Source organism: Corvus brachyrhynchos, unplaced genomic scaffold (genome assembly GCF_000691975.1).
Source record: "Corvus brachyrhynchos isolate BGI_N302 unplaced genomic scaffold, ASM69197v1 scaffold140, whole genome shotgun sequence".
Taxonomy (NCBI): domain Eukaryota; kingdom Metazoa; phylum Chordata; class Aves; order Passeriformes; family Corvidae; genus Corvus; species Corvus brachyrhynchos.
Genome location: NW_008235809.1, coordinates 83,771 through 96,931, shown reverse-complemented (window position 1 = coordinate 96,931; position 13,161 = coordinate 83,771). Strand labels below are relative to the sequence as shown.

Here is a 13,161-nt window from a genome sequence, read left to right as displayed (position 1 = left end):
TAGGAAATAATGAAGCCTTTTAGTGTGTATTTATACTTAGCACCATGCCGCATTCTTCCGCTTTTTCTCCTCACCTTTTTTAATGATCTCTTTTATGCTGAAGTATCAAGCACCAAAATAACTCAGTGATGGGGATCCTTGGCATATAAAATATATTTTTAAGGCTTTTGTTTTTTCCTGGAAATTCCATTGTACAAATCTTCTTGCACTGGAAACAGAAAATATCAGAGCCATCAAACATATGCAATGCCATTTATTGAAGCTTGAAACAAATATGTCATCATAGTTTGCTTTTTAAACCTTGAAATGTTAGAACAAGCTGTGAATGTGAAAAATACACATTTTTTCCTGAGCAATCTGTTGAAGCTGATGTGTCTTGGGCTAATATGATAATATAATAATAATAATACACCTCTGCACTTAGTATTCAATTCAGTTTTGAGACTAATGACCATCTGGGTTCAGATCATAAATCCACCTTCACTTAAGAACAGCTGTGTCATAATAGCAGTGGCACTGCTCTGTTAAAACAGTTCATGTTGTCACAGTATTTTCCCTAAAGTTTTAAGCTGAGCAACAGTAATGACTGCACTTCCCTGGGTAGAAAGACTATTTTGACTAATGTCTGTAATATAATTTATTCACTTTTCATTAATTTCAAATGAAATTAATAAATTTCAGCTCCCTGAAGAAAAAATGAAGGCAGAGATGGTTTAACTCCATACTAGCCCTAAGGAGCACTGGAAAGGACAACAACTCCTGCAGGCATTTTCCTCCCATCTGCACCACATCCACTCGGTCAGCTCCTTTCTCATTAGCCCACATACCTGGCAGCCTCCTTCTGCTGACCTCTGTGGATAAAATGTTATGCAGGTACCTCTATGCACAGAATAATCTGACCCAGAACGTTGTCCCGCCCAAATCCTATAGGATGCTTCTGGGAATGTAAGGCACATCTGCACTGCCCACCAGTCCAGGCTGTTTGGCTATTGGGAAACTGCTCTACACAATGCAGCCCAAGCCGAAGCCCTGCCCAAATCCTTCCTGAATCAGGCGAGACACCTCTACTCCTGCACGATTCAATATTTCTGTGTCCAGTGGAGTAAGACCTGCCCAGATTTCTATTGCTCAAAGGGTCCCCAGAAGGAGAGAAGCACACTGTGAAACTTTAAAAAGCATCATGTCTGGCGCTGGCCGGCAACACCACAGACATCTATTATTGTAAGAGCGTGTGCATGCATGCACGTGCACCACTGCAAGTCATCCCCATGTCTATTAATCTAGCACCACATTTTTAACAGTGGATTTTGTTTTATCAGCACCTAAACCTGGGGTTATATTGCCATCACAGAGGTTAATAAATCTAACCTCACCATGCTGCATATTTCAAACTCCCAGAGATTTCAAGTGAAGAAGTAAGTCCTCATTCAAAGGTCACAAACCTTTGAAAAATTACAATTTGACTCGTGGTCATCATTAGGTTAATACATTATAGCCAGGCTAAAATACTTCTATTAACTTTCATAAAGGTCTGTCTAGAAAAAAAGCTACTGCTAGTCATAGTTCTGTAACCATAGTGACACTTGGATTCATGACCACACGTCTCGCTGTATACTGCATAAAATGTGACATTTCCCTGCACTACAATCTGAAATTGTAAGGTAAGTAGCGTGCAAATCTGAGATTTTCAAAAAAGCATGAAGAACCAAGGTGTCCAAATCCTACTGAATTCCAAAGGAATCTAAATGTCTGCTCTTGTTCAGGTCTTTACAAAATGCCCAGTTTTGTTCAAAGGGTCCAGTCTTGGTTCCCTGAAGTTTGTTTTGGCATTTTCTTCACTAGCAAAACAGATAGGCTGTTTAGCTAGTGGTGCCCTCATGCCTGAGGCCCAAGCTATGCAGATACTATTCTGGGCCTCAGATTCCTGTCCCAGGAGCCCTCAGCTCCACTATGATCAAGGATTTACAAAGGGGGAAAAGTGTGCTGTGAGTGAATGGTAGTGCTCTTGTGGATGTGGGCTTATGCTCTGCTGGGAGATAGTGGATGAAATGATAGCTCTATCACTGAATATTTGTGTGAATTACAAAGTTTCCAGTTGTTAGTTGGCCTTTATGCTGATGGTGTAAAATTGGTTTCAAAATGTAGTATGGGAAATTTCCAGCTGAAATGCTTGCATGCCACATGTGAAGCTGCAAGAAAGGTTTAAATCTGTAAAGTTGAAATCTGTCATAAAAGTTAACATGAAAATAGAAAACCTGTTTAGCTGGGTTGTCTCATTGCTCCTTCCTTCGTCATTTGTCAAAGAACAGAAGGATTTCAGTTTTCAAATGCAAAAGACTCAACATCAAATTGTCCTTACCTACATCTGCTTAGAAGTCTTTCGCTTTCTCGCTACGTGACTCCTTTACTCTTTGTGCCGTAAACTGTGGAACCCATTACAGTGCCTGGTTCCTCTGCCCAGCAGCTGTAATATTCTTGAACCAAATGGAGCTGACCACAACATAAAACTGGTGGAAGTGAGAAGTCAATAGAGAGAGAATACCACCCTTTCCAAAGGGTAAGTGTTGAGGTTAAATTTTTGCTGCAGAACAAGCTGGTGCAACCTCTGTGCTCCAACAGATTCCTGACAGCTTTTTATGTTCTGCTAACTTGTATCATTCGTGTCTGAATACCTGCAGCTATGGAGACTGGCCATAGTTTTGACTTGGTTGCTTTACCTGATTTCAAGTGGCCTCAGATGGTTAATTTTAAATGGAGAGGAACTACAGATGATACTTCAGAATGTTGTTGCCTGTCTAGCAAAAAATATGCAAACCCAAATTTTTCTTTACACTGAAATTATTCTATCAGATGGAATGTGTAAAACTGTCTAAGAGATATTGCTGGTTTCTCCCCTAAATGTGTAAAAAAGACACATAGATGTGGCACTTAGGGATGTGCGTGGTTTAGTGGTGGACTTGGCAGCACTGAGTTAGAGATTGGACTTGATCTTAAAGGTCTTTTCCAACCTAAATGATTCCCTGACTCTATTAAGGTGGTAGATGCAAATGGTTTTGCTTTTGTGCTACCAAGAAAAGTTGCTTAGAACATAACTGGGAACTTAACATCCCATATTGACGGGGTTTTCAGGTTACAGCAAGACATTTGTAGCAGAAGAACACTGTCAAGAACACGTTATGGATGAGGTATCCTTCAGAGGTTCAGTCAAGTACTAAGAGAAGATTTTTCCTCCTGAAAAAAACCAATGTTTCAATTCATCCTGCCTATCATAAACAGATACTATAAAACTCTTCTTTTAAATTTATGAAGTGAGCAATGAATTCAGAGAAACACTGCCACTTCACCTTGGTTCTTAAAAAAGGAAGGCAAATGGGCATAAAGAGAACTGGCCCACGGCAGTTAAGTGTCTGTTGCCCCAAGGGCCACCTTCACTAAGCACTCTCGAGTGCTGGTGTTTCAAGTGGGTTTCAGAAAAGAGATGGAAGAACAAGTTAAAAATACATTACAAAAAATCAGAAAATTCTTGCAAGCCTGTTTCTAGCATCTACACATGCCTAAGAAGTACTAGCTGCTGGTACATTGTAAATTATGTTACAAATTTTGGACTACTACAGAAAAAAAAATGAAGCAGTAAATTATGACTGATAACCCTAGGTGATGTGTTTTCCTAGTTTTGATCACAGATTTCCATTTATGTTGGATGGTTCAGAAAAAAATAAGGAACGTAAAACCTGTAAACAAAAGCTCTATTCAAGGAAACAAGATAAAAACAGCTAGTGCCAAGCTGCTTGGTTGTTGTTTTCTGGGTTTTGAGGTGGTTTTCTCCTAGATTTAATGTAATTTTGTTGTTTGAAGCCTTGCAGATCCCCATGTCTTGCTTTGTTACGAATCTGGGGCTGACTACATGTGAAGCAGCACTGAGTCTGTATTGATGGCAGCAAGCACTTGCCAATGCCTTTCAGCCTCTGGCAGAAGTGAACCGACAGCTGGTCTTTGCTGCAGGGCAGCCCTGTAGTGAAGAAGATGAGAACACTTAGCTGTATTTTGCTGACATACTCTCTGTATAGGCAAGATCACCCTCTAAAAGGCTTTTGAAGACTTTACTAGAAGGGCTCTGAGATGCTGCTGTTCCTACCTGAGGGTACCTGCTGGATACAGCAGTACACAGACTACACATAAAGATCTGTATCCTTCTGTAAGCTTTCTGCCTCCCCTGATGCCTCTTTTTCTGGGCTATTAACCATCTACACAACTGGGTCCCTGGGCCTTTGAAGGACAGAGGTACAGGACACTCTGACTCACAAAAGTACTTCTCTCCACCTCTTGATTTTGGACAGTCTCACCCTACGGGACACTGATTTTTTTACAGTGCCTGTCTGTAAGAATTTTTTTACTTGCACTTCCAGTCCAGAATTTGCAGTTTCCATAGAGGGATCTATCTTAAGAAATGGCATCCTTTTGGACTCACTATGTGTCCTTCCACAGTCCCCAACGCAGCCTGAGTTACCTAAAACAGGCCAATACAAGCAGACTTAGTAATTTAGTTGTGGCATCATAAATTAGGGATGCATGCTCAGAGACTGCACTCCCCATCATGGCAACATGAGGTCAAAAGAGCTGGAAGACCCAACAGCATGGTTCTGCCAACAGAGCAGCCAAGCAGTAGCAGGCCAGGCTGACCTGTAATTACTGAGCCCACAGTACTCAAAACAAGTTGACAGAGTGAGTCAGTCCCCAGTTTTTGCAGAACCTCAGCACAACGCCTTCTGAAAACTGTTTCATGCAGGTATATTACTGTACCTGTATTTTTCCTGCACTCTTGCAGATTGCACTTCTGATATTTCGTGGGCTTGGCTTTATCCACACACATACTGTCATCTTCAGTTTCATTAGTTCCTGTATTCATGCATTTTACAGTTCTTTGCTGAATGCCCCCTCCACAAGAAACAGTGCACTGAAAAGAAGTAATTTTAACATATATGAAACTTTTTTTACATGGAAATTTTGTAATATGCCAGCTGTGGTGTAATAGGAAGCTAAAACTACCATGTGATCCAGAAGCAATGGCATTACAGTACTTTGTCTGCTGCATCCAGACACCTCCATGGCGCATTTTGGCCAGATTTGGCAGGATGCAGTAGAGGGTAAATAGTATAAATACAGCATCTTGGAATGTGTAAATAGAGGGAGAGGACTGTTTTCTACAGGGAGGAAAAGGAAGATTTTCAATGCCAGTTCTACAATATAACAGAGTAGTAAACCAAATTAGTACAAATTAGGACATTTTTTGCTTCCTGTGTTTTCTGACTATCTAAGTTAAACATGAATAACTGATTGCAATGTTAGGTCTAAAAAAGATCAAACTAAGATTTTAATAAAAGCCCAAGAAAGGTTTTGCTTCTTTCCTGGCATTTAAACAGTGGTTACCCTTTCTTTATGACCACAAAAGAACTGCCAGCTCCTTGTTCTGACTGCACACAGAAGGCCATAAAACCCAAACACTTCTAAAATATCGTCCTGTACCATTCTGTAAATGTACTTAATTCTTCTGACTTCCCAGAGTGTCTCAGAATTCCAATTAGTTTTAAATTCTTTTTCTCTACAGATAAATAGTGCCAGCAGATAAATGAGATAAATAATTCAGCAGAAAGAGAATGTCAGCTAATGAAGCACAAGAGACGAAGGCAGAAGTGGAACCTCTGTCATTTTTCTGCAAGTTGTCCCCTCTGTAATGCATATCTCTGTGCATGAAACACAACAGTACTGGTGTGAGGTACACTGAAAGATCTTAGGTATTCTTGCAACAACTTTATATTTATGTTTAAAATATTTTTATAAAGTAAAATTATTAATGAATACATCAATATGGGATTAATAAATCAATTAAATAGTTGCTATAACATTTGGTATTCGATTGCCTATTTTATGCAGTTCACTTCCATATTTAAGTGTTACACTAACTCTACATTACATTGTAGTCATGTCTCATCTAATGGCTTTGTGTCAAAACCAACTCATTACATTTTCTGTGTTAAATGAGACTCCATCATTTCATTATTTGTGGCTCCTGCTTTTAGCATTCCTTCAATATTCCATTCTCCTGGGAGGAGTATTTGTAATGTACGCAATGTTGATTAAGGAAACTGGAGGGAAAGGTTTATCATATATACATATTTCTCTATAGATAAATATGTATAGCAGATACTGGAAGGTTCCCCAAAAATATGCCTCATATTTGTCAGTAAGATTTCCAAGTACTAAATAGGAGGCTATTGGTCAAAATTCAGAATTCCTCTTTGTGTGGGCAAGCACAATACTCCCCAAAGTTGTTTTGAGAATAACCCAATCCCCTCCAATAGTCCCAAACAGTGGAAAATTTCAAATGAGCAATGGAGGAACGTTAATGTTGAAACTCCTTTTTTCTTAGACAAGATAAAAATTGCAGCCCTCCAGCAACATATAATGCAGCAACAAGAAGTAGAAGCTACAATATCTGTCACCTGAAGGAATGGACACAGGCTGGCTATTAAATGCTCAGTACTGTTTTCAAAAGTTCTTCTCTTGCACAAGAAACTGTACTTGCAGTACAGGTACAGGTACTGCAGTTCAGATACATGTGCACAACACGACCACATATGGCCAACAATATGACAAGAAACAAGACAGAAATAAAGTGAATCCTACCGGGCTCCAAGCCTGGTGAATCCACTGTGTGCAAGGCTGCCTGTTACACGATGCAATGGCATCAGGTCTTTTGGTCCAGTCACAGAGCCCTTCCCGGGGGCAGTAGATGCGCCGCTTCTGCTGGCCACCACCACATGTCCTCGAACACTGACAAAACAGGGGCCCAGTCAGAGGTGGGAAAGGATGAGAAACCAGAAACAGGCCACAGAGACAGCTAGACATGTTCATGCAGAAATGTGGGGCCACACGTAACAAGAACCCTGTGTCACTGGCCCATGGGTTTAGAAAGATATATGAGCTAGCTTGCACATCAAATGAAGAAGACATGAAGAAAAGGTCTGCACTGAGGCACTTATTCCATGTGCTTGGAAGGAGACAGGGAAGAAGCTGTTACTTGGGGAAAAGCTGCTCCTGGCACATCCTACTGCAAGGACTAAAGGACAGCATAGAAGTGGCTACACGGAACAGGCAACATAGAACTGCTCATCAGCATCACCAACACCAGTAGCTTCTCTAACAAGAACAAGATTAGAAGTCATGTGTCTGCAAGATTAATCTATAACACTAACTGAAGACAGAACAAGTTCATAAGATGCAGCATTTCATTTTTATGAGGTGGTTGGGGAAATTAAAATTCAATCCATACAAAAATTGAACTGTTTGGCAGTAAAAGTTTCATACAAAGATAGTGACCCAGGTTATTTTTTAAACATTCTTCTGTCCATATTCTAGAATTACTTATGCACTGATATTTTACTATTTTTTCACTAAGTCTGTAGTAGAGTCTACTTGAAATACACTCTGGCATGAAACAAAGTACCAAATATACTTTGAATAATGCATTGTTCCTCCTACAAGGAATTGCACCCCTATGGACAGAGCAATGTATCTGACATCTGATAAATTAACCTTCTCAATCCATTTCTATCCAGTGTCCTTAGCATGAGGACAACTGTCAGGGTTGGACTGGTGTTTTTATAAAGTAGTTTAAGTGGCAAACAAGTGTAATCATTCGGCTATTTTTATTTTTCCAACCCCTGCTGATTGCTCTGACAGCATACCCTGGTCTCCTCCAGGTGTGATTTGTTAGTGCCCTGCAAAGCAAATGTGATCACTTCCCTTAAAATCCTGAAGCATCAGGTCCACAAGGCAAATATCATGACACTTTCTCCAGAGCTGCTTTCAGTGGGGTTAAATTTTAAAATATAACCAGACCATGTGCTTTAGCTGACATAAATATGTGCCTGGCTGCCTCCGAGTTTGTTGGCACAGATGTATACTACAAAGGGACCCAAAAAGTCAGATTTATCTTGTCTGATCTAAGCCTCTGGCCCCATAAAATTTCAGTCCAAAAGTGTAAATGAAAATCCTAAATTCACCATAATGAGAAAGCAACATTAAAATGGCAGCAAAAAGGATTCATCTAAATGAACCACATTTACTGATCCAATAGGATAGCTAAAAAAAATTTTCTTTCAGGTCATCTGCTTCTCTCTTTCAAGATACAGTAATTTACAACTCCAGCTGTAAATCACGTGCAATTCTAAGAATGATTCTGTGAAGCCTTATGAACACCTGTATTTTATGAACAGCTATTTTTTGCTGTAGCCATACACAAGAACTGCAGAGTGGCACTCACCAGCTGCGTGTTCCTTGGAGCAGAAGTTTACCTGACAGCATGGGATCTAACAGCTGCTTGTTACCTGAAAGGAAATTGCTGGTTCCCAGAGTTTCTTTTAAAGAGCAGTACCTCACTCCAGGGCTCCATACGCCATTGCAAGCAAGGCTCTGTGTTACAGCTAGTGTTGAATTGTGGTTTATAGCTGAGTAACTGGCAGTGGAAAGGCCTGAGAAGCCGCTTTTCCCGAACATCAATGCAGTGAACGTCTCGGGTCTTGAAGCCTCTGCTGCAGTTCACAGAGCACTGTACACAAAACAGAGAGAGGCACATCTCCACATGATGCTCCACTGAGGGGCTGTACCTGCCCCAGTCACAGAGGAGGAGGACAGCCTGAGCTTTGAGCATCCTGAACAGAGGGAATTTCCAGTTTACCATAACAGCAATCTGTTGTGAGGCTTAAACACTGTGGTTTTCCTTACAGCAGCCCAGAACACGCTATGTAAGTACTTCCCCTCCTACACTGCTATGGCTGTTAATAATATGGATACATATTTAATTGGGAAATCTTGCCAGCTATTTCCAAAAATGTCATAGTGAAAGAGTCATAATGCAATAAATACAAAAAAACCGGGTTCTGTATGCAGGGATATTGTCAGTTCCTTAGTTGCTTCGGAGGGAGGAAGGGAATGAGTAGCAGTTCCCAGCCTCGCCTTCCTTGCACCTCCATGGCACCAGGAGGATCCATACCCCAAGAGCAGCCTGAGTTTGAGAGAATGGGAGGGACGAGAGAGGCACCCTAAGCCTCACTCACAGCCTGTGAAGTCACTGCTCAGCTTAGGGCTCTGCTGAGGAGCTAAGTGAGCCCTTCCAGTCTCCAATTTCTAGCCAGAGCGTCTTCCAAGGCCTCATGCAGCATCACCAGGTCCTGTCCCCAGGCACCAAGGCTCAGGACCTTTCCTGCTCTGGAAGAACTGAATTTGCTATCTCAGGGATAAGGAAAAATACGTATTTTGTCTTCACTTAGAATTAAAGCCAGTTCCAAATGCACCAGTTGAATGATCTCAGATTAGCTTTCCTCTTTTACCACTATGATGCAATAGCAACTGATTCTGTTCTCCTTTGCACAAATAAGCATCCTTAGTTGAGCAAGGAACCTGAATACAATACTTCTCCTAGGAGATGAAGAACAGATGGAAAGGGAATCCTTTCTCTTGTCCACAGGACAGGTTTCTGTCTGTCTGGATAGAAACAGTGGATGGAAGTGACTGTGTAAGAAACTGAGAACAACAGCCTCAAAATATATACAAATTATATCTGTCATTAAACTCAGATGCTAAAACTTAGTCTGAGGCACCTTTCTTTTAGGAGAGGGGAAAAATTAGGTAAAAGTAAAGGAGCAGAAAAAGCTCTACTACACAAGCAGGGAACCCAGCCATCTTGCCGTGATAAGGTCCCTTAAAAATATTTGAAATGAGTAACAAAATACAATTGCCACTTGTAAAGCAAGCAGAATTTAGTCATTTTTATAGGAAATTGTAATTAGGTTTGTATAGTTCACTTGATGGAAAATAAGGAGGGTAACACAAATCTGATAGGAGAAGCCTCTTGCCTCAAACTTGTTTCATAACTGGACCGACATTTTTTAAAATTTGCTTCTGTAATATTTTGTCACTAAACCTGATTGCTAGCTATTTTTTGTGACACGAACATCATTCACTTGTTGCTAGAGCAATGACATCTATGAAGAAAAAGTGAAGGTGAAATTGCCCTACTGCAGCTGCGAGGGCAGGATGTCTATGCATCTTTTAAAATTAATTTCGAAGGCTGAAATGTAGTTATATAAAGCCTTGGCCTTTCCTGAACTTTCTAAACAGGCATGTAATTCCTGCACAAATCAATTTTACATCAAAGAGCTCAATAATACCACAGGTTTTGTAACTATAACCTTTTATTTCTATCAATCTGCCCTCTAGCCCAATGGCAACAACATTGTCCACAGAAATGGTCTGTACTGAGAAAGTTTGACACACCTATCTTTTTCCTTATTAAATCAACAATATTTAAACCAGAATTTTTTAGTTTATCTCTTTGTAGTCTTGAAAAGTAACCTGTGGTTTGAAACTCTATTTTTAGACTGCATGAAGACAAAATGTAATAAGCTTCAAGAAGTCACCAAAGTCCTTCCAGGTGCTCTTCACACAGCTTAAAATACCAAGATGGAACTCAAGCACAATTCTTTGGGTTCCACTTAGCCGCCTGGACACTCTTCTGTCCCTTGACCAGGCCATGGGTACAAAACTAGGACCAAACAGAACCCTGTACATAGCAGGCATTCTCCCCAGTACAATTTGCTTTTAGTTTTTTTGGCTTTTTTCTTTGGTTGTTGTTTGGTTTTTTGTTTGTTGTTTTGTTTCATTGTTGTTGTTTTTTGGTTTTTTTATTTAATGTAAAACTTAGAGTTTACGTGGATGGGAAACAGACCATATGGTATAAGAGATAGTACATGGTGACAAGGGTGAATAGGAACACGACAACTCCCTCTTCCAAATTCCCACTGCTTCTTAAAATTAGGCTATGCCCCTAGAGGCAGAGATTAAAAAGATGCCACAAGCAACTATGTACAGCTTTGCCCTCTCCATAGAACATGAACAGTGAGTCCTGCTTTGGCTCTTGCTTTGGCAAGAGTTAATGAGGACAACCCACCACAGGAAGAACAAAATTCACAGCAGATGTATTTCCAGATATAACTTGGTCAGGAAATAGGCAAATTAGTGCTGAATAGTCAACTGGGAATCATGTATGCATTCACTGAGTAAATAACTGTTTTAAAAATGAAGTATGTAGAATTTCATACTCACTGAAATTTGCAAGCTTACTGTTCACACACAGCTCTGAATGAAGTTACCTTGCTCCAATTTCCTGTTTTCCAGCTAGCACATGGGCGGAGATAACATCTCCTTGCAGGATCAGGCTTTTTCATGTCCTGACAGTGAGATTTTTTTTCATTCCACAGGTTGTAGAGCACTGCACAAGGGCAAGAGGAAAGCCCAGGGGCAAACTCAAAATTAGTACATCATTCTGGGAACAATCCTGGAACCTATATATATCTAGAGCCATTTTAGATGACATATGTTATCTGAGATACTCAAAAGAAGACTTCAGATTCACCTAAATTTTACTTAGTATTCTGAAGAAGGGCTTTCTTTTGGTTTCTTAAGACAATACCGATCCTGATTTATACTACACACTTCTTTTCTTTGGCAAACTCCTGCTTACTGAGACATTCTAAATCTGTACCAGCTGTCCCACTGTTTTCTTCTTTTATCTTTGGGGATCCCATATAAAATGTAATTGCATCCAATTTTCAGCATTGTGCCCTCTCTACCCCTCATACTACCTCATACTGCTGATGAGATGGTCAGTTAATTGAGTGCATGATGCTGAAAATCTTAAATGCATGAGAATCTTGGGAAAACTACACAGGAAAATGTTTCTCTAAATTATTAATTCAGAAAGTGGCTGAGTGTTTTCAACATTTGGGAGGATTTTAGTGTCTGAGGAAAGATAATATTGATTATTCCAGTCCATATCCCAAGAGTGCACACTCCTCACAAAAAAACCCGAACACTGTCATTGTATTCTGAAGCAGGAAGGGGTGGAAAGTGGTTGGAGACGCCCATTTACCTTTTTCTGCCTCAGAAAGGGTGGGACAGCGAACTACACCCATAGAGCCAAACCCAACACACACTAAGCAGTCTTTAGCTGGCACGGGAAACAGCATAAATAATCTTGGATTAAGTCAACATAACAATGAAGAATGCAAATGCTATTGTGGGGTTTGAACTCCCTGTGAGGAAGTGGGAAAGTTAAATATGGAAAGCTGAGTAAGTGTCCTTGGAAAAATAAGGAAACTTAAGCTGAAGCTAATACAGGAAAAAAAAAAATCAACACTGAAGACATGGAGAGTCCTGAGACACGTATCCAAGAGGCCACAAAGGTCCTGTTAAAGGAAACTGCATGCCTAGTGACACACCTTTCCAAAACAATTTTTCTGACTGAGAGGATGGACTGCCCTTGTCCGGCTTTCTGATGGGTTGATGCCTTCCCCAGCACCAGTCAGACAACACCAAGACTTTACTGAAAGGTTGCTTAGTCTTTGACCAACGCCACATTCTGAGCACATGTGAGAAGACCAAAGACAGCTCCACGGATGATGCTGGGCAGATCACACTGAGAAAGCTTTATGTTCTTGTCTGAGGAAGGTGGAACAGCAGGACTCTTTCAAACCCTGCTGTGTGCAAGCGCAGGGTCAAGAGAGAAAGGCATGATACTGCAAACGGTTTGAGGATAAAGCCTTAGCTTTCTTGACTCTCGTTTGATGCTAAGTAAGTTTCTGAAGACATACTGCTTTTCCCTTTTGTCATTTGGGAACCAAGATTTCCTCTTGGCACAGCAGATGTCGATCCCAGAAGAGGAAAAGTGCAGGTGACTTTACATGACCAATAGCAGAGGTGCTAATAGAATGAGCTGATCTGGTGGTAATGAAGTATCTCTGGTATCCAGAAGGCTCTTAGAAAGGGAAAAGTGACAGCCCAGAATGGCCCAGGAAACTAGTAGGAAAGGAAGTAAAAGTTATAGACAGGCACTGGTGTAACTGGGCACTGTTTTGCCCTACTGAAATTAGTGGTCTTCCTTGAGGGGGCACTTGCCAGCCCTGTTATGGGACAGGTCACACCTTTCCATCCAGTGACGATCACTGTTCTTGGAACTATTTATTTACTAGTATGGACATCTCCTACAGAGCAAAGCAATGTCAGAATATTGGCAGCTACTAAAAGAGGAAAAGGGGAGGCACA

At 40.6% G+C, this 13,161-nt stretch overlaps 1 protein-coding gene across 1 annotated transcript in view; it reads right to left on the bottom strand.

Moving 5' to 3' along the window:
- Nucleotides 1-233: 233 nt before the first annotated feature.
- LOC103611675 (A disintegrin and metalloproteinase with thrombospondin motifs 12) overlaps nt 234-13,161 on the bottom strand; it is a 72,240-nt gene continuing 59,312 nt past the window's right edge. The window contains 6 exon segments of the mRNA XM_017727328.1: nt 234-4,009; nt 4,801-4,954; nt 6,685-6,831; nt 8,435-8,608; nt 11,211-11,308; nt 11,311-11,329. Of these exon segments, the coding sequence (XP_017582817.1) occupies nt 3,774-4,009; nt 4,801-4,954; nt 6,685-6,831; nt 8,435-8,608; nt 11,211-11,308; nt 11,311-11,329 (828 nt within the window). The 3' untranslated portion in view covers nt 234-3,773.